The sequence below is a fragment of the Artibeus jamaicensis genome, unplaced genomic scaffold, assembly GCF_021234435.1.
Source record: "Artibeus jamaicensis isolate MK-2021 breed Jamaican fruit bat unplaced genomic scaffold, CSHL_Jam_final contig_1715, whole genome shotgun sequence".
In the NCBI taxonomy this organism is placed as follows: Eukaryota; Metazoa; Chordata; class Mammalia; order Chiroptera; family Phyllostomidae; genus Artibeus; species Artibeus jamaicensis.
The window spans coordinates 1,209,264-1,230,304 of NW_026521335.1; the positions used below are offsets into that span (position 1 = coordinate 1,209,264).

Sequence of the window (21,041 nt, forward strand, 5' to 3'; positions counted from 1 at the left end):
TAGATCATTGTTATATGTTTACATTTTTACTTCTTCCCTGTTTCTCCTCCCCCCACCCTACCTGGCTTTATTTCCTTCTCTACCTACCCTGGGCCTCATAATCATACATTCTTTTTACTTTCATGGCAGTGCCATCATTCCTCAGATATCAGTCCTACTGATGAAATCACACAACTACATGTACTGGCATCTCTACATACATATGAAAGCCATCTCCACCGGGGTCCTTAGTTTCCCTCATCTTCCCATTTTCTGCTTCTCTGCAGATATTTCAGATAATTGAAATCATCTGAAGAGAGTACTCTTCAAACCACTTTAATTTAAAAAAATTTTTTTAATGTTAAATGTATTGGTATAATGTTGGTTAACAATATTATGTAAATTTTGGATGTGTAGCTTAATAATTGACACCTGTATAGTCTATTATGCGCTCACCACCCAAGTCTAGTTTCCTTCCATCACCATGCATCTGACCCCCTTTACCCTCTTTTGTTCTGTCCTCCACCCCGCCTTCCCTCTGGTAACCACCATTCTGTTTTGTGTATGTATGAGTTTGCATTTTTGTTTCTTTGTATGTTTTGTCAAACTGTTTTTTAACTCCCATCCCTCAGCCTTGCGTATCAACAAACCACCTCAACTTTCTGTCCTGTGCAATCCCTTTGTCCTGCCTCATTACCAGTGTATAAATATGTCTCTATACTCAACCATCCTTAATCTCCTTTCTTCCCAACTTGGTGGTTTATTCCAGGTCAGTCCCTTTTGTCCTCTAGATCCATTTCCTCCTCTATTTTTTTTTTTTAAGTATATTTGATTATGCTATTAGAGTTGTCCCAATTTTCCCCCTTTATCCCCGCTCCTTCCTGCACCTCCCCAACCCTCCAGCATTCCTCCCCCCTTAGTTCATGTTCATGGGTTGTACATATAAGTTCTTTGAGTTCTTTGTTTCCTGTACCGTTTTTTACTTTTCCCTGTGTATTTTATATCTACCAATTATGCTTTTTCCCTGTACATTTCCCCCCCATTCCTCCCTTCCCCCTCGCCATTGAAATCCCTTCATGTGATGTCTGTTTTTCTGATTCTGTTCTTCTTCTAGTGTTTGCTTAGTTTTTATTTATTTTTAGGTTCTTTTATTGTTAGTTGTAAGGTTTTTATCATTTTACTGTTCATATTTTTTTATCTTTTTCTTTTTTTTTTTTAAGAGTTATTTATTTATCTTTAGAGGGGAAGGGAAGGAGAGAGGGAGAGAAATATCAATGTATGGTTGCCTCTAGTGCATCCCCTGCAGGGAACTGGCCTGCAGGGAACCTGCCTGCAACCCAGGCATGTGCCCTGACTGGGAATCAAACTGCGATCCTCTGGTTCACAGGCCCGTGCTCAATCCACTGAGCTACACCAGCCAGGGCTTTTTTTATCTTTTCCTAAGTCTCTCTTCATTTTTTTTTTTGAATTCTTTTTTCTTCATTCTGTTCTATTCGGTTGTTTATTTCTTACTTTTGTTCCAAATCGTTGCTTTGAGTCCTGTTTTTCTTCCTGTCACTGTTGGTTCCTTGAACATTTTGCTGTGTTTCATTTTGGGTATGTTTAATTTGTCATCTTCATCCCTTACGCCACCTACCAAGATGGTTGAGCTGCAGCACCAAAGTGAGCTCCTGGAAGTGGTGGAAGTAAATCCTTTCCCACCTGTTCTGAGTTGGGAACTACAGGATATGATCCAGGCTCCGTAATATGACATAATCGGACCTGTCATTGTCTTGCCTCTACCAACCTCTCTAATTTGCCTCACCTGGTCATTGCATTTTATGTTCTAGCAAGACCAAATTATACCTCCCTACACATGTAACGTGCTGTTTCATACCTCCAGGCCTTGCAATATTCTTTCCTTCTTTTGTGTACTTGGACTTATTTTCTCATTTTTCCTTTAGAAATGTATATATCACTTCCTGACCGCCCCCGTACTGCCCCTCAATCATGTAAGCATGTCTGCTGTTGTACACATTTGACTGTGTTGTACTTATATTTACATTTGTTTTTCTTCCTAAACTATAATATCCTAGAGGACAGACACTCTTAAGTATCTTTGTGTCCCCCGTAAGCAGACACAGCATCTACAGATGGTAGGTGCTCAGTAAACATTGACCCGAGTTGAAGCTGGTCACATAAGGTCCTGCAGCAGATCTGCTCTGTCATGAAGTGACAGGGTGCTCTGGTACTCTTACCAGAGGTGCTTTACAGCACAAATACATATTTTTTATACCTTTGAGAATATAATGCTGTTTATGTGAAGAGATGAAAGAACAAAGAGCTTCTTGTTAGTTGCCTAATTTGTGTTTACTCGAAGGATAGAAAACTGAGGGGATACAACTGAAGAGTAACCAGAGGAGGGGGATAATGCTCTTCTCCAAGGGTAGGAGAACAAAGGATAATTTTATGGTTAGCCCTGGAGGTTTACTATACTCCAGAATAATTGGATCAGGAAAGCTGTGAGGTCCTGGAAAAAAGTCCTCATACCTCTCAAGGCTCAATCATGTTTTTTCCTGCCCTTAGGTGCTGCAGAGCTTCAAGATAATGGACTATAGCCTCCTGATGTCAATCCATAACATTGACCACGCACAGCGAGAGCCCTCAGGCAATGAAGCACAATACTCAGTGGACGCTCGCAAACCTGCCCCCCAAAAGGCTCTGTATTCCACAGCCATGGAATCTATCCAGGGCGAGGCTCGGCGAGGTGGCACCATGGAGACTGAAGACCAGTGAGTGGGCTCAGATGTACCAGGAAGGAGAGCATTTCTTTTTGAGGGAGGGATGTAGCTTCTGGGAAGGAGTAGCCTTGATTCAGCAGTTAAGTCAACAACGTTAATGCTTATATAAATGAGGTTTCTTAATATTTAAGGATGAACAAAAGAGTAGCAGAAGCTTAGATACATGAAACAGACTGACAGCTGCCAAAAAGGAGAGGCGGGACTGGGTGAAAGATGAAGAAAAGATTAACCAAAGAACTTCATGCACAACCTAGGGACACAAACAATGATATGGGGATTGACTTAGGGAGGGAAGGGAGAAAAATCAGGAACAACTGTAATAGAATAAGTTAAAGTAAGAAAAGGAAGATGTCTTAAATTTGGGATTTGTAGTACAACTGGGAAGGAGAGCTATTCAAAATTAAAAGACTTTCTTTTTTAATAGACACATGACTGCATATTATATTAGAATTTCATGAAAACCAGTTTATTACAGACTTTCATGGAAAGCATCTTTCTTACCATAAATGGATCCATCAGGACATGTGTTTAACTAAAGAACCATAAATATTCTTTAGTTGGTTTTTTTTAAGACAATTTTTTGTTTATTTTTTATTTTAGAGAACAGGGAAAGGAGGGAGAAAGGGAGGGAGGGAAACATCGGTGTGAGAGAGAAACATCAATTGGCTGCCTTTGGCAAGCACCCCGCAACCCAGGCACGGCCCTAACGAGGAATGAAACCGGCAACTTCTCAGTTTATGGGAAGATGCCTAACAAACTGAGCCACGCTGGCCAGGGCTCATTTTTGAGGTGTCCTTTAATAGGACTCAAGAAGCGTATCTTAGCCATGGCCGGGGTAGCTCAGTTGGTTGAGTGTGGTCCTGATACACCACGGCTGCAAGTTCTGTCCCTCATCAGGGCACATAGAAGAATCAACCCATGAATGAAGTGGAACATGTCAATGTCCTCTCCCTCCATCTCCCTTTTTTTTTCCTCGCTCTTTCTAAAATCAAATAAAAATTAAAAAGAAGTAGAAGAGTGTCTTAGTAGGCATAGATTTAAATATGGGAGTAGTGAGGGAGTTTTAGCATTAATTTGGGAAACATCCCAGAATTGCTCAGTAGGGGTGATTTTAGATTCTCTGCAGTAGAATTGGGGTAGGAGAACAGGCAAGTGAGGTTTGGAGAGAGGTTTTAATACATACTCCTGAGGGGTTGGGATCAGAGTAAGGCTCTCACTGTTTCCCAGTTTATGGAAGATAAGACAGTTATGTTTAGTTACCTTCTAGCCAAAAGATTTTGTTACTTTTTCCTTGTCTTCCTCAGTATGGGTGGCATCCCTGCTCGGAATAATAAAGGGGAAAGGCTGCTGCTTTATATTGGGATCATCGACATTCTGCAGTCTTACAGGTGAGAAACATGGATTCCATATTAGGGGGCAGAGTGGATGCAGATAACCACTCATTTCTGTTTTAGATGGGTTTGTCACCAAGTTCTTCCTGAAACAAGAACAGTAAGTTGTGATCTGGTTGCTCATCTTCTTGGGTTGCAAGTGGTGATTTATTTTCTTGATTTTTGCCGGTCTTCTGGCTTCCTTACCCCACCACCCCCTCGAACATACTGTGTACCTCTGTGGAAAGCTGAGTCACTTCTCGGAAGCATCAGGGTAGAATATACCATCTGTCTGACTCTGAAAAACCTGGGAGATGAGTCATACTCCACATTGGGATACCCCTGGAAACATGTTGCCCTTTTCCATGGCGGAAAAACAAGAGGGTCACTGTGTTCTGTAAAAGTATTAATTAGCCTGACTAAGGGACAGTGAAGCGATGGTGAGAGAAGAGCTGGAATATTGGACCCCAGTTTTGCTCCTGTAAGGTTTTTGGTACTAATGAGGACTTGGACGCTACTTGGTTTACTGATTCAGCATGTTATCTAATTTTAACCCCTCTCTTATAGCCTTGCTTGTTTGTTTTACAAGCTGTTCTTTTCCAATAAGTGTTCTTCTCCCTGACTTGTCAGGGACATACTAACTACCCTGTCCTGTTGGGATAATTGACTTACTCAGAAACAGCTTTGATTTCCATGCTGAGTAAGCACTGCTGTGTCTATTCTTTGGGAAGCCAGCGTAATAGTGATAGTGCTTTCCCAGCCCCTCTTTTTTAAAGTTTTTCTGTTACCGTTGCCTGACTCCCTAAAATAAAAAAGTGTAAGATCATTATTTAAAAACTATGTGAATGCAAGATGTGCATTTTTCTTGGCAGGTTTGTTAAGAAGTTGGAGCACTCTTGGAAAGCTCTGGTACATGACGGGGTGAGTAGTTGTCAGCCAGTGGCTCCTCTTCTGCCTTCCTCATTTCTGATTTGCCCCCGTCATTTTTTTCTTATCTTACTTCATTTGTGGGGTCTATACTTGTACTAGGGTCTCAGCCTAGGGAAAATGGCCCTTGGACTAGAGGTCCTCTTGTTGAACCTCCCCAACTCTTAACTCTGCAGCCATCTTTTCTGTTCCACAGGACACTGTATCGGTGCATCGCCCAGGCTTCTATGCTGAACGGTTCCAGCGTTTCATGTGCAGCACAGTCTTTAAGAAGATACCCTGTAAGTGGCTTCTACAAGATGAACCCCCAGTGGCTCGCTTATGCCAAGAGATGGGGGCAGGATACCTCTCTCAGGGAACTGCCAAAGCCAGAGGCTTCTCCTGCTCTGCCCATATCCCATGAGAGCTGCTGCCCGTCATGTCAGTCATTCTGTCTGTCCCAGTTGTTTCCACGTGGCTTTCCCCTCTGGCTCTCCCTACATGTGTCATTGAGGTGAGGGGCATTTCTGGGAGAGGGACTGCAAAAAAATGCGGGTGTAGGATCCGTGTCACAGGCTGAGATAGGTAGAGCCAGACTTTTATGGACAAGGATATTATCAGTGTTCTATTTTGCATTTATAAGTCCAATGCCGAGGAGTTTTCAAACTAGGTTCAAATTGTTGGAGAAGCATTTACTGATTTCTGCTTAGCAAATGTTTTTATTCTCTTCCTCTCAGCTTTCTTGGTTGAGAAGTGCCAGTGTTCTTCTTTCCAAACCTTTCATGTTGCTGCCACCGGCACATTTCAGCTCCTCCTTCCCATCTCCTCATCGTAGGCATCCCTCAGGGAGTCAGAGTGGACCTGGGCATGCCACACAGTTTTAAGAAACGTGGGAAATCCTTTCAAAGTCTTTTCAAAGTGATGTATAACGGGTGTAAAGTATCATCATAGTGCTGTGTGCATAAGTGCTTTGAGGATATATTGTGAAAGGGTCATCTTTGTCAGGTTCAACTGAAGGATAATGTTAAAGAACAGGGAGTTACGAAATAGAGAACATCTCATCAGGTAGAAGCAAAGCTATTGAGGTTGCTTGTAGGAGGGGAGAGAGGGGAACGTCTCCTTTCCTCTTGGTTCTCCTTTTCCCAGAATGAAGTGAACTGAGATGCCCCCTCCTCTAAAAAGTTGTTCATAGGTTTGTCTGTGTTGACATTAACCCTTCTTCCCACTTTGGAGAAAAACAACTCTGTGTCTGTGTTGAGCTGCTAGCAAGTTGTGTCTGTGTCTTGGTGACGGTTTCTGAGGTGGGTGCTAAGTAGGCTCTCTCTTTCCCTTTGAAGTGAAGCCCTCTCCTTCCAAAAAGTTTCGGTCTGGCTCATCTTTCTCTCGGCGAGGAGGCCCCAGCGGCAACTCGTGCATTACTTACCAGCCATCGGTGTCTGGGGAGCACAAGGCACAAGTGACAACAAAGGCGGAAGTGGAGCCAGGTCAGCGCCAGGGCTGGGGTTCCCATGTGACTGGGCACTCCCTCCCTTCCTTCTGGGTCCTTATTTACCTAGGACTCTGCTTCCCATTCCTATTCAGGAAAAGCCAAGTTGCTACGAATTTTCCCCTGTATTCCCCCCACCCCATTTTCTCTTCTTTTTTATTTATTGATGTTCTTCCTTTTTCTTTTTTCCAGGCGTCCACTTCGGTCGTCCTGATGTTTTACCTCAGACTCCACCTTCGGAGAAAATCAGTGAGGTCTCGACTATTCCTGACCCCTGTTTTTCACCTGTAGTTGGAGAGACTTTGCAAATGCTATCTACAAGGTTGGTTCCTTGCCCCTCTTTCCGTATAATCTTCTCATCTCTTTCTTCAGGTCCTTGGAAACCTCCATATCTCTGTTTTGTTTTGTTTTTTCCCAGAGGTCATTGTCTTGCTCTTCACTAGATTTTTTTCAGGTTCACCTTCCTCAGAGTTCATCTTTAGTGACTTAGAGAAGTGTGTCAATATCTCTGTACCTTTAAGAGGTGGGGAGAAGCCTTTGTGTGCAGCCTTTTCTGATACTTAGTCAAAATACCCTAACTAGCCTTTTGTCTCCTGGTGAGTTAAGTGAGTTCTCAATTTACGATGTAAGGCTGGAAAGATTCCTGGGCGGAGAAGACAATGAACAGTCAATCTTTCAAAAGAATCCAGTGTAAAGGTTGTGATTTAATTTTGTTAGGTGGTGTCTTAATTTTCTATTACATAGAAACTTGGTGGTTTAAAGTAACAAACATATGCCATAGTTTCTCTGGGTCAGGAGTCTGGGTGCAGCTTAGCTCTGTCCTCTGGCGAAATATCTTTCATGAAGAGGTAGTCAAGCTGTTGGCTGGGGCTAGGGTCTCATCTGAAAGCTCGTCTCTAAGTTCATTTATGTGGCTTTGGGCAGGATTCAGTTCCTTGTAGGTTGCTGGACTGAGAGCCTTAGTTTCTTGCTGGCTGTTGGCCTCAGTTGTTTGCCACATGGGCCTCTCCATAGGACAACTGAGACAGCTGACTACCCTCAGAGTGCATGCACCTAAGCAGAAGCCACATTTTTTTTACCATCCGGTCTCAGAATTGACATCCTACCACCTGTACAGCATTCTGTTTACTAAATCTAACACACACGTAAAAGGAAAGGATTACCCAGGGTGTGGATACCAGGAGGGCAGGGATCTTTGGGGCCATCTTAGACGTCACCTGTTATAATCCACCCTCTGACCCCTAGTGATTCACATCCCTCCATGTGCAAAATTCATTCCCTCTCATAGTTTCCAAAAGTTTCATTTCATTATAGCATCAGCTCCAAGTCCAGAATTTTGCCATCTAAATTAGCTCCAGGTTTGGGTGAGCTTCCCAGGGATTGTTCCTTGAGTTCCTCCCAATTTGTGGACTTGCGAAAGGAGGACACGTGCTATCTTCTCGCCACCCACCAGTGTATAGTGGTGAGACAAACATTAGATAACCCCTGAACACACTCCTGTACAAAAAGGGGAGTGTGGGAAGCACAGAGGAATCACTGATCCATAGCTACCTAAAATACAGCAAATACTGGATTTTTTTGTCGTGTCTCAAAGCATGGGAATAATTTTCCATGGCTCTTGCCTCTACCTTTTGGACTCTTCGTTTTGCATTCTGAGTCTACCTTTTTCAAGAAAACAACACTGCGTTTGCAGCTGAGTACTTTCCTCAGCCTGCTTCTTGCCGGTAGAATCTGGGGGATCCAGGGCTCTTTTCATTTTGCACTGTTACTCTTCCTTTCAGTCCAGACTGGTGATGTTTCTGCTGATACAGTACTCAAAGATTTTGGGGGCCTTCTGTGCATCTCATTGGTGTTTACTCCATTAAATAAAAGCCGCACCTACAAATACCTTCTTGATAAGCCCTGTGCTTCTTAGAGATCTGTTGAGAGGATCTGTGACATACACCTTTATTCTTTCTTAATGTTTTGAATTGCCTTTTCTTTATGACTGAATAGTACTCTGAAACATCAACTTGAATTTTTCTGAGGCCTTAAAAAAATACAATCATACCCTTGGTTTCATCTTTAGACGACATTTTCATGGCATTTCCATAGTTGGTTTTTTTTAAAGATTTTATTTATATATTTTAGAGAGGGGAATGGAGGGAGGAAGAGGGAGAGAAACATCAATGTGTGGTTGCCTGTAGTGCACCTGCCCCACTATGGGGGCCTGGCCTGCAACTCAGGCATATGCCCTGACTGGAAAATCGAACTGGCGACCCTTTGGTTTGCAGGCCAGCACTCAATCCACTGAGCCCTAGCAGCCAGAGCTGCATTGCCTTGGATTTTATCCTTACTCAGAAGACTTTTTCTTTCTTTCTTTATTTTCTCTCTTTTCTTTCTCTCCTCGCTCTTCTTTCATTTTTCAGAGAGAGGGGAAGGGAGGGAGACAGAGAGGGAGAGAAACATCGGTTGCCTCTTGCACACTGACCTGCAACCCAGCATGTGTCCTGACCAGGAATCAAACCAGTGACCCTTTACTTCACAGGCCAGCGCTCAGCCCACTGAGCCACACCAGCCATAGCTGAAGCCATTGCTTAATTTTAGCATTGTTTGTTATCTGGAGAGTCTCAGGATTTTCAAAACCATCAGCTCCTGACTTTTTGTTCAATAATCCTTCTCAATTTATTTTTCTTCTCTCATATTTTACTATAAGCATTAAGAAGAAATGAGAAAGCACTTCCAGCACTTTGCTTAGAAATCTCCAAGGCAAGATCACCCAGTTTATTAGGCACATATTCTGCTTTCCGCATAACTGTAGATGACATTTTGCTAAACCTTCATTCCATTACACAACAAGGATCTCCTTTCCTTTGATTTCTAATGAGAGTTTTTTTCCCTCACCCTGGACTGTGTGGCTCAGTTGGTTGGAACATTGTCTCATGCACTTGAAATGTTTGGGATTCGATTCCTGGTGAGAGCACATACCTGGGTCATGGGTTCATTTCCTGGTTGGGATGTATATGGGAAGCAACCAACTGATGTTTCTCTTGTTAATGTTTCCCCCTCTCCCTTCTTTCTAAAATCAATAAACATTTTTTTTTAAGTTTTTTTCCTCACTTTTCTTTCAGCCCTCACTAGCAACTCTAATTAGAGTCCAAAATTCTAATTAGAGTCCAAAATTCTATAGAATATTCAGAGCACTTCTAAACTTTAATTAAAACTCTCTCAAAGCTCATTTCTTTCTTCCATAGTCACTTCCACATTTTAGATTTTTATTATAGCAGTACTTCACTTGCAGACATATCATTACCTATTATTATGTGACAAATTACCCTAAATCTTAGCAACTAAAAACAACAAACATTTATTATCTCATATTTTATGTGGCTTAAGAATTGAGGTGTGGCTTTACTGGGTGCCTTGGCTCAAGGCTCTCAGTCAAGCCGTTAGCCAGGGCAGTGGTCTCATCTGAAGGCTCACCCAGGGGAGGATCAGTTTCCAAGCTTATGTAGTTGGCAGGATTCAGTTCCTTGTTCCATGGGCCTATCATAGGGTGGGTCACACAGGGCAACTAGCTTCCCTCATAGCAAACAAGTAAGAGAAAGGAAAACCCAAGAGGAAGCTACAGTCTTATTGTAACCTAACCTCAGAATCGACATCCCATCACCTGTACTCTATTTTGTTCATTAGAAGAAAACTACTAAATCCAGCCCATGCTCAAGAGAATTATATAATGGCATGAGTATCAGGCAGCAGTGATCACTGGGTGCCTGCCATACCTGGGGATTGAAGACAGAAGAAAAGAGGTGTTAGGAAATAGTTCATGGTTTCAAGAAACTAAATAATTAATTAAAATAATGTGTTTCTTGGTCTAGTAGCCTTTTGGCCTCTTCTTTCTGAATCCTGGATTGAATATGAAATGAAATAGGGAGAACAGTATAAAATTAGACTTGAGAGGACAGTACTTTCTTTTTTATCTTCTAATTCTTCTAACATTTTTTTTCCTCCCATTAGTTCAGACCTCTTGGAAAAGCTTGAAATTGAAGAGTCAGAGTTCACCCATGTGAGTGTCTGGGATGTGGGGGAGGTAAATGCTATGAAAAGTATAAAGATGATGAACTAATGGAGTGTGGACCACGGTGTTAATTGGCAATGTTGGAGGGACTGGGTGCCCCTTAAACCTTGCCTTTATGGAAAGCATTATGCTGAGTGAAATAGGCCAGGTGCTGAAAGACAAATACCATGTGATCTCACCTTTAACAGGAAGCTAATCAACAAAATAAACAAGCAAGCAAAAAAAAAAAAAAACAAAGACACTGAAATAGAGAACAAGGGGACAGTGACCAGAGGGGAGAGGGAAGGGAAGTTAAGGGGGGAAAAGGGGGGAGGGATTTGGAGGAACAAATAGGAAGGACACAGGGATGAGAACTAAGGGGGGCAGAAATGGGAGGGAGGTGGGGAGCAAGGGGCGGGGGAGGCTGGGATGGGAGAAATAGACAAAAAAACTATACTTGAAAAATAACTAAATAAAACTAATTTAAAAAAATGAAAAACAAACAAAACAAACAAACAAAAAACCTTGCCTTTAAAAATTTTGCTTGTGGTACCGTGTAGTAGGAAATCGAGGCTGAAAAGGAAGAATATTTAACTCTGTCAGGTTGAAGTAAACTTGAATTTGTCTTCTCCCTCCTTATGTAATAATACTCCTCATTCTTAACTTTATACCCTTTCCCTTTTCAGTGAGCAGAAAACCTCAGAAGACCTGGAACAAGATTCTACCGTCTCTGTGATCCCAAGAAGTCAGCACTTGCCCCAGCAATGCTGAGTTTTCTTCTTGGTCATCAGAACAGGAGTATACTGGGGGCTAGGAACGCCTCCAACTCTTCTCCGAAGAAGAATCTTTTCTCCGAAGAAGAACCTCTTCTCCTTCCCCATCCTCATGAATGGGCATTAGTGACTCAGACAGTTGAGGGCACCAGCATCCTCTGCACTCCCGAGCTGGGTGGCACGAGTTTTCAACTAGCCAGCCAGTTGGCAATGGTTTCCACAATTGAATTGTTTCCACGCCCCCATTCTTCCTGCCAGAAATGGGGTTGTTGGACTTAGTGGTTTTCTTCCTTCTCATCTACCTATCACCTGGAGCTAGACTCTTAATTTCCTCAGGACAGACTGGCTGGCACATTATCCTTATAGTAGCTTGCTCTTTCTGGAAGAAGATCCCTATAAACTTTGAAATGGTTTTTGGGGGTGTGAGGGTGTTTAACTACCTTCCAGCCATTTTTTCCACCTGAAAAAGGAAAAGAAAAAATAGTGCAAAGCACATAATTTTAAGCCAGACAGTTTCAGATCAAAACTCCAGAAGTGCTGGAGAGATGCTTACTCAGATGGTTTCCTCTGAGGAGCCCTGGTGTTTGAGAAGCAGAAGTGTGGTGACTGCTCTGTCTGGAGCAGCTCCTCTGTAACTCCTCCCCTCGTGATGCATTTCTTAAGGCTGAAGGAATGGAGAGAGTGGGACATGGGGTCATCTTTACCCCTATTGTTGAAACAGTGGCACAGTCCTGGGGCTAGGAGAGCAGTGCCCTTCCTAGGCATGGTCCTCCTCACTGCTGGGCCATAGTGATTGTTACTGTTTTGCAATTTGAAATACGTTGCGGTTGTTTTTCTAAGTATGAAGACATCAAATGAATTTTAGGTCCTTCTCCAAAGGAGATTTGTTCCTTGCTCTCCCCACCTTTTCCAACAGTGTCCTGCTGTTTGTGGAGTTGAGGTGGCGAGGGCGTCACCTGTGTCTGTTTAACAGGCAGTCCGTGTCTATGAGGCTTGAGAATATCTCTTAAACTCATGGGAGCCAGCAGGTTCTTGCCTCGGTGAGGTCATTGCTGTCCCCCCACCTTGTCCTGCCCTCCTCTCTTCATGCAGAGAACTTGGAAATGGGGGCTTATATAATCCCTCTCCTCCTCATCTCCAAGAGTTGCAGTTCTCCGTCTGATCCTCCTACTCCTGTCAGGGGGAGGAGGGGACCTGGCATCTCAGGCAGATTATTAAATTCCCACCTCTTCATCCCACCCAACCGTAGTAGGTTAGCCCATACCCCAAGTAACTGTCTATATTAGACACCCCCAGCCAAATTCTGGCTGCCTGTCTTTGCTGCCATGTTCTTTTTTACAAGAAGGAAAGAAACAGTTCTTGCTATTTTTTTTCATAATTTACTATTTATGATGTATTTAAGTGTTTTATTCAAGACAGAGTTAAGTAGGGGTGGGAGGGTATTTGAGGGAGGCTGGGTCTTAGGGAAGGGGACGGGGAGTCAACATTTTTATGAAGTGTCACTATTTGCCTCTCCTTTGTATTGTTCAGAAATGGCAAATGCAATATAAGTGATAAATAATCTGGTTTTAATGTATTAAATTTTCATCAGTTATTTAGACGTCTTGTTTCTCGGTTCTTTTTCATACACCATCTCATCTGCTCCACCATCCAGGCTCAGGTCTTGTTCACATTGTCGTGAACGAAAGCTGCATCCTGTTCAGTTTGCCCTCACTCCAGCTTCTGTCTGACTTGGGCTGAGAGAAATGGCTGCTTCCCCTTCATCGTAACTGACGCTTGACAAGGAAAAGCTGCGAATGAATATGGAAGGAGTTACTGTAGTTGCCTTGGTTGCAACTTACTTTGAGGGAATTGGGAATCCAAAGGTCAAAGTCTTCCTCAGTTTCAGAGGACGGTGGGAAAAGCAAGCATGAGATTAGTTGGGCCTCGGATTCCCTCTCTTTCTTTCCCTGGACATGGACCTACGGCAGTGATTTTCAGCCTTTTTAATCACATGGCACATATTACTAAAATTCTGCAGCACACCAAAAATATTTTTTGCTTATGTGACCAAAAATAAGTATAACTGGTTTACAAAGCAATAATGAAAATAGTAATTACCTACCCTTTTTGCTCCAAAGGGAGTTTAAAAAATCAGGCGCCTGTACTTGTACATAAGGATTTCTGGTACCAAGAATTGAGCAATCAAGTACAACTTTATGCGATGTGATCAGTAAGATGCATGTGTTACATGACCTATGTATGTGTATGGTTCAAGATGGCATTCACACTGGATGGCAATTGTGTTGACGGTTGCCATTTTTTTTTACCTCACAGTCCAAGAGATAAGAGGTCAGTGCACGTGACTAAATAGGTACTGCATGTTTTAAAAATTCCTGCAGCACATGTTGAAAATCGCTGCCCTAGTGTGTTGGCCTTCAAAAAGCATGGAGACTGCTTCCCACACCTCTGTTTTCTTGTTTTGTGAGGTTTGCCGAGACCCTTTACTGTGATGGGAACCTGACCAAAAGGTGGGGGGCTCATTCAAAGCATGTGGGTGGAAGAGTTTTGGAGAGAATACTCCTTTCCATACCACTATTCCCTGTCTTGGTGTCATTCTACAAATATGCAGCAGCTATGGAGCAATGTACTGGGCGGTTGAAGGTCGAAAGAAGTAACTGACCTTCAAGAGTTTACAGTGTCCAGGAGGAGCACACACACAACGTACACCAAAACGTGACATGGTGAAGGGTTTCAGTTCTCTGAAAAAGTGATACAGAACGCAAAGGGGTAAGAAAGAGGTTACTGTGGGCTAGAGGTGTTGGGCAAAGTTTCATTTGAGCTCAAGGGCCTAAAGGTACGAGAACAAGGAAGAGCCCATGGTGAAAGTGGTGAGGGGGACCTGAGTGAAAATACTGGAATAGGTATAGGGGAGGTACGAGTGGAAACCCTCACCACTAGCCTGAGGAGTTTTCATTTTAAATTGTAGGCAATATGCCCTGGCCGGTGTGGCTCAGTTGGGGCATCGTCTTACAAACTGAAAGGTTGCCTGTTTGATTCCCAGTCAGGGCACATGTCTGGGTCGCAGGCCAGTTCCCAGCAGGGGACACATGAGAAGCAACCATACACTGATATTTCTCTCCTTCCCTTCCCCTCTAGAGATAAATAAATAAATAAAATAAAATAAACAATTTAGAGACCTGTTGATGAAGTTTATCATAAAGTGGATAGAAAAAGCAGACCAGTTAGATTATGATAATTTAGGTGTAGGGTGAATTGGATCCAGGGTGATGGTGATATTAGGAGAGAATTGAGATGGTAATTAAAAAAAACCTTTTATTTTTAAAAAAACTTTTGAGAGGAGATGGGAGAATGAGAGGGAGAGAAACATCAATCAATTGCCTGGTCCGGTGGCCTCACACACCCTCAACTGGGCACTAAACCTGCACCCCAGGCATGTGCCCTGACCGGGAATCCAACCAGTGACCTTTTGCTTTTGCAGGGTGATGCCCAACCAACTGAGCCATGCTGGCAGGGCAGAACCTTTTATGATAGGACAAGTAATTGAAGTGAAGGAATTGAGGATTCTTAAAGATTCATGATACTTGAAATGAAAAAAATCACAACGTACATATAGGAGTGATAGCAATTTTGTACAACAAACTAATGGACACATCATAATCAAAATACAGCACAATTTAAACAGTGATTATGGCTAAATGGTGAGATCGGAGTGAGAGGCTGGATTTAATTTTTTTCCATATGTTCCACAAAGATGTCAGGGTCTGGGATTTTACTCTGCTTCCCCTACCTAACCTACCTAGTCCACCGGCAGGATTCCCATGAGACAGCAACAGGCAAACCTATAAACCTTTTACTGTTTCATGGGAATCCCACCAACTTTCTTTCACTTGCCTCAGGATAGTATCTTCACACGGCATAGAAACCTGTATGATCTGGTCTGATTTCTCCAACTCATTTTCCACTTTGGCCCCAGCCACGCAGACCACAGCTCTGATTTATCAGGAATGCATCTTTGCCTTCTGCATCTTCACACCCCATACCTACCCCTCATCCTAGACCCCTAGAAGCTTTGATGTGGAGATGTGCACCCCTGTGTGGCTCCGACAGGAGCCCAGCGATGCAGTTCTGGTTATAGGTGTAAATGCAGGTCTTATCTAGGTTTAGATCGCAGAAAGAGTTGAGATTACTGTCAGTCGACTCAGGACCACAAACCATCATTTACCTGCTTCTCCTGTCCCCATGGGGAGTAGCCACACTGGAAGGCCAGGCAGTGGGCCAAGAGGATTCTCAGTTTAATGACCCAGGCTGAGCCCTCCTTTAAGCTGGATAAGGAGAAAATTTCCTCCTCATAGTACTTGAATCTGAACATGTTTTAGGCATAAAATGGTCTTTCTGCTAACCTTACCATTCCCTCTTCAACATATTCACGCAACTCCTGAATGCAGAAGGCGCCCTCTTATGGTCAGAGTGCCTCTAGTGGTGAGCAGCAACTCCAACTGGTTGATTCTATAGGTGTCTGTAGCAACCCAATTCAGATGCAAGCAGAGCCTGTTAGTTAAAATGTCTACAACTAAAAGGGAAATCGAAATTATAGGATAATAAAACTGGAAACCCTGGTCTCATGTTTTACTCTTAAGCACACAATTCTCAGCTATTCTGAAAGTTATTCACCGAAGTTGGAGTCTCATTCATTCTTTTTTTTTAAATAAGATTTTATCTATATTTGGAGGGGAAGGGAGGGAGAAAGGGAAAGAAACATCAATGTGTGGTTGCCTCTCACATGCCCCCTACTGGGGACCTGGCTAGCAACCTAGGTATGTGCCCTGACTCTGAATCAAACCAGCGACCACTTGGTTTGCAGGCCAGCATGCAATTCACTGAGCTACACCAGCCAGTGCTCATTCATTCTTTAAGCAAAGATTTGACAGTTAAAACAGATTCCAAATTAAACTTTGTTTTTCAGTCTTTCAAGGACCCAAGTCTTTAGTCTTTCAATATCTCCTGTAAAATTTTTTATCATGAAAATTTCCAAATGAAAATAGAATAGTATGATGACCACCATGTACCCATCACCCACCTTCAGTGTTATCAACATAAATAAGACCAATCTGCCTCATCTCCAGCTTTCTCTCTGCAATTCCAAAGAACTACGTTAAAATAAATCCAAGACAGCCTATCCTTTTGTCCATAGATATTTTGACATATAACTCAAGGGATAAGGACTTTTCAAAACCATAACTATCATAACTTTTTTATACCTTAAAATATTAATCATCCCTTACTAAAAATATTCAGTTAGTGGTCAAAGTTAGCCAGCTGTCTAACAAATGAATTTTTACAAAAACAGTCATGTGCCACATAATGACATTTTAGTCAATGAAAAATTGCACATATGACAGTGGTCCAATAGGATTATAATGGAGCTGAAAAATTCCTATCGCCTAGTGACCTCACAGTCATCATAATATAGCGCAATGCATTACTCACTGTTGGTGGTGGTGCTGGTATACACAAACCTGCCCTGCCAGTTTTTAAAAGTATGGCGATACAATTATGTACAGTCCATAGTACTTGATAATAAACAACTATGTTACTGGATTATATACTTACCGTACTAGTCATTTTAGAGTCTACTTATTCAAAAAAGTTTGTATGCTGTGTTATGCTCACAACAGCCTCATCCTGTGTTTACTGCTTCTCTAGACTATCATTTTCTCTTATGCTCGATTTATCTCATGTTGTTTTGTATAGTAACATGCTGTACTGGCTTGCAGCCTAGGAGCAATAGGCCATACATGCAGCCTAGGTGTGTGTAAGGGTGCTCTGTGATGTTCGAATGACAAAATTGCCTAATGATGCGTTTCTCAAAATGTATCCCCATGACTATTTAAATTTTTTTAATTTATTGATTTTAGATAGAGAGGGAGAGAGGGAGAGAGATTTGTTGTTCCACTTACTTATGCATTTATTGGTTGCTTCTTGTATGTGCCCTAACCAGGGATCGAACCCTTGGTGTATTGAACTATGCTTTTAACTAATTTAGCTACCCAGCTAGGGCTCCACACATCTTTTTCTTTTTTTTTAAATTTTATTTATTTATTTATCTTTAGAGGGGAAGGAGAGAGGGAGAAACATCAATGTATGGTTGCCTTTCATGTGCCCCCTGCTGGGAACTGGCCTGCAGGGAACTGGCTTGCAACCCAGGCATGTGCCCTGACTGGGGATCAAACCGCGATTCTCTGATTCCCAGGCCTGTGCTCAATCCACTGAGCTACAGCAGCCAGGTTCCACACATCTTTTATTAAGGTTGCTGATGCCCTCCATGTTGCTAACTGTATCAGTCCTCATCTAGCCTGACATGTCAGCAGCATCTGATATTATGTTACTCCCTCCTTGAAACATTTTCTTCACTTAGCTCCTTGGATACTACTTTCCCCTGGTTTTGTGCTGGGGAAAGTAGCTTTGTGCTGCTCCATCTCCATCCTATTTTCTGGTTCCTCCTCTTCTCTCTGTCGTCTAAATGTTGAAGGAGTCCAGGGTTCAATTATATTACCCCTTCTTTAGGTCTATATTCTCTCCCTAGGTAATTTTTTTCAAAGTCCTTACAGTTGCCTAAAGACCCTGTATAATTTGTCCAACTCCCCGGTCACCTCCTGATCTAAATACCATCTAAATATCATGAAATTTCTATATGCAGCCTAGACCTTTTTTCTGAAGTACAAACTCACATCTACCCATTTCCTTGACATCTCCATGTAGGTGTCTAAAAGGCATCTTAAACCTAACATGTCCAAAGTTACATTTTTTTAAGATTTTATTTATTTATTTATCTTTAGAGGGGAAGAAGAGAGCGAGAGAAACATCGATGTATGGTTGCCTTTCATACATCCCCTGCTGGGAACTGGCCTGCAGGGAACCGGTCTGCAACCCAGGAATACGCCCTGACTGGGAATTGAACTGCGATCCTCTGTTTCACAGGCCTGTGCTCAATCCACTGAGCTACACCAGCCAGGGCTCAAAGTTACATTTTTGGTTCCTGCCTGTCTTAATCCATCTTTGGAAATAGTGACACCACTCTTCTAGTTGCTTAGAACCAATTCTAGAATCTTAACAATCTCTTCCTTTGCATTCTCCATCATATCCACTAGCAAATTCTATCAGTTTTGTGCTTTATGATATACTCAAAATCCAACTGTTTGTCCCTATGTTCACCTCTTGTTACCATCCTCGAATAAGCCACCATCATATTGTCAGATTACTGTAGTCTCCTAACTGGTCTGTCTCCTTCTGGTCTTTTCCTCCACAGTCTGTTCTCAACACAGCAGCCAGAGGTATCTTATTAAAACAGTAAGTCAGATTCTGTCAATCCTCTGTTGAAAACTTTCCAATAGCTCCTTATCTCATTCAATTCTTGAGGCTGTTCACCATCCAACGTCTTTACTCCCTTTGCCTCTCTGGCCTTATTTCTTCTCTCTCTGGCTCTCCACCTACTTCAGGCTTTACTGGTCTCCTTGTGCTTAAAATACACTCCTGACTCAAGGCCTTTTGCATGTATTCTTTGCCCCAGGTATCCTTTAGGCCTCTGTTCAAATGTAAGGCTTCCCTAATATCCTATTTATATAAAAAAGAAATCACACCCACTCTGGTTTATTTTTTTCTGAAGAGCTTACCATTATTTGCTTATGTATGTTTACTTATTGGTTTATTGTCTGCCTTCCCCCAGTGCTTGACCCACAGGTAAATGAGTAAATGGTTTTTGTTATTGCTTTTTTTCATTACTGAGCTCTTGTTTTACTGAAATACGATCCTATCAGATTTCATATTTTGTGTGTGTTGTGGCAACTTGCATATCTCTTCATTGGAAAGCTTCTGACATAGTTCTAAGGACATCTTCTCTGAAGAGAGTATTACAGGAGTGAGCAAAAGTAGGTTTACAATTGTTAGCATGGAAAAGAATGTGATAATAAATAATAACACAAGAACAAACTCTGTTTTGCATTCTCACAACTGTAACCCCATTTTTGCCCACCCTCGTAGCTCTCTGTTCTCCAGATTGAATCAAAGCAATCTAATAAGATCTAATTTTCACTATCTCATTTTTACAACAATTATATTTTATATTTTTTGCAGTATCTCCATAGACTTTTACAAGCATGGTAACAAAAACTTCGCAATCCATTGCATGACTGACTAAAGCTGAGACAGTGACCCCTCCCTGCACTGACATCATGGGTCATGTTTTCCCAGAACAGTGAAGACCGCATTCCTTCAGTTTCTCCTCCCTATGTTCCGGTTGAATGTGTGACTTTATTTACTTCTTCATTTAGAACACTGACTTAGAAGCTGTTATCCCTGACGTTCAACTTATCTTTGGAGGTGCATTATTCTAATGAATAGCATTTTTTGTTGATGAATTTTTTAAAATCCTCACCCAAGGGTATGTTTATTGACTTTAGAGAGAGGAAGGGGGAGAGAGAAACATCCATGTAAGAAACATCAATCTGTTGCCTCCTGTCTGTATCCTCTAGGTGTGCTCCCTGACCATGAATGGAATCTGTGACCTTCTGGCGTGCAGGAGGGTGCTCCAACCAGCCGAGGCGCCTGGCCAGGGCTGATGATGAATTTTACATTTTATGAAATAGTCTGACTTTTGATCTGATTTCAGCTGTTTGTGCTCGTTTCTATTTTGTACAATATTAATATAGCTATACATGCTTTCTTTTATTACTACTACCTAATATATTGGTTTTTTCCTCTCCCTTTATTTTTACCTTTTGTCATTTAGTTTGGTGTGTCTGTAGTTACATTGTGTAACTTTTTAAAAAGGAATGTAATTATTGTCTTTTAAATATATTTTGGTTATGTTTGAACTCAGCACTATTTTTCTGGAGTTCCCCCCCCCCCCCCCCACTTTCCTGTCTAGGTTATAGTGACCTTTCTCCCCCCTCTATTGATATAGAGATTTTACTCGTATACAACCTGTGATTATTACCAATAACTTTCAAACATATCCATCGAAACTTTACTAATACCTGGCAATGTCTACAACACTTCTCTCCCCTGTCTCCAGGTGGGTGTTCAGTTGCCAGGCTTGGTTCCTTCCTCTTTTCCCCGTTCACTCCAAGACAGTTTTACACGTGTGTGCGTGTGTAGTGGAAGATACTCCAAAGCATTTTAAGATGTTACTCTTGATTAACAAACCAAAATGGCTTACTGGTTTTGTCCTCCATTCTTTGAAAGATCAGGTAAAATTACTGATTTGTCAAGCTTTTCGGGGGCTCCGACCACGTGTCAGGCTCTGTACCGGGCTCAGGGATTGCAACAATTGACATGTTTGCTGCCCTAATTAAATGGGAAAGAAAGATACAGAAATAAAAGCAGTTCTGAGGGATACGGGCTTAGCAGTTAGTAGTTAGATGAAGACCGTGCTATGGGGAACAGTGGGAGCTGGAAAAAAGCGGACCCACCACTTATTGAAAACGAGAGCTCTGGAGTCCACACATCTACAGCACTTTCAAGGTGCTGTAGCTTCTCTTCGATCCCGCCCGCCAGCAGGGAACTCCACCAGAGAACCTGAAAGATGGCAGTAAGGTTTTTTGTGGTACTTCGGTCACTTCGCCCCCGCCGGTCTCTTTCGTTTTGGCAGCGCCTACAACTCCCAGAATGCAGCACGGGACGGGGCGGAACCAGCTGGCCAAGCCGAGGGCT

At 42.3% G+C, this 21,041-nt stretch overlaps 1 protein-coding gene and 1 long non-coding RNA gene across 7 annotated transcripts in view; one reads left to right on the forward strand and one right to left on the reverse strand.

Moving 5' to 3' along the window:
* PIP5K1A (phosphatidylinositol-4-phosphate 5-kinase type 1 alpha) overlaps positions 1-12,768 on the forward strand; it is a 42,162-nt gene extending 29,394 nt beyond the window's left edge. For 3 of the 5 annotated variants that reach the window (XM_053670301.1, XM_037126224.2, XM_053670303.1), the window contains 8 exons: positions 2,545-2,750; positions 4,064-4,147; positions 5,002-5,050; positions 5,253-5,337; positions 6,373-6,519; positions 6,714-6,843; positions 10,518-10,566; positions 11,244-11,334. In XM_053670301.1, coding sequence (XP_053526276.1) covers positions 2,545-2,750; positions 4,064-4,147; positions 5,002-5,050; positions 5,253-5,337; positions 6,373-6,519; positions 6,714-6,843; positions 10,518-10,566; positions 11,244-11,246 — 753 coding nt within the window. In that variant the 3' untranslated portion in view covers positions 11,247-11,334. Of the gene's footprint in view, positions 1-2,544; positions 2,751-4,063; positions 4,148-5,001; positions 5,051-5,252; positions 5,338-6,372; positions 6,520-6,713; positions 6,844-10,517; positions 10,567-11,243 lie in introns of all 5 variants that reach the window. The other 2 variants (XM_053670312.1, XM_053670321.1) reach the window with 2 other exon arrangements.
* A 118-nt stretch (positions 12,769-12,886) lies between these two features.
* Positions 12,887-20,965, reverse strand: LOC128628171 (uncharacterized). Of its 2 annotated transcripts, XR_008392503.1 has the most exons (4): positions 20,801-20,965; positions 20,548-20,675; positions 13,993-14,071; positions 12,887-13,120 (listed from the first exon to the last, which is right to left on the reverse strand). It is a non-coding gene; the product is annotated as an uncharacterized LOC128628171 (long non-coding RNA). The 2 variants fall into 2 exon arrangements; XR_008392502.1 differs by lacking the exon at positions 13,993-14,071 and having other exon boundaries at positions 12,900-13,120.
* Positions 20,966-21,041: the final 76 nt, after the last annotated feature.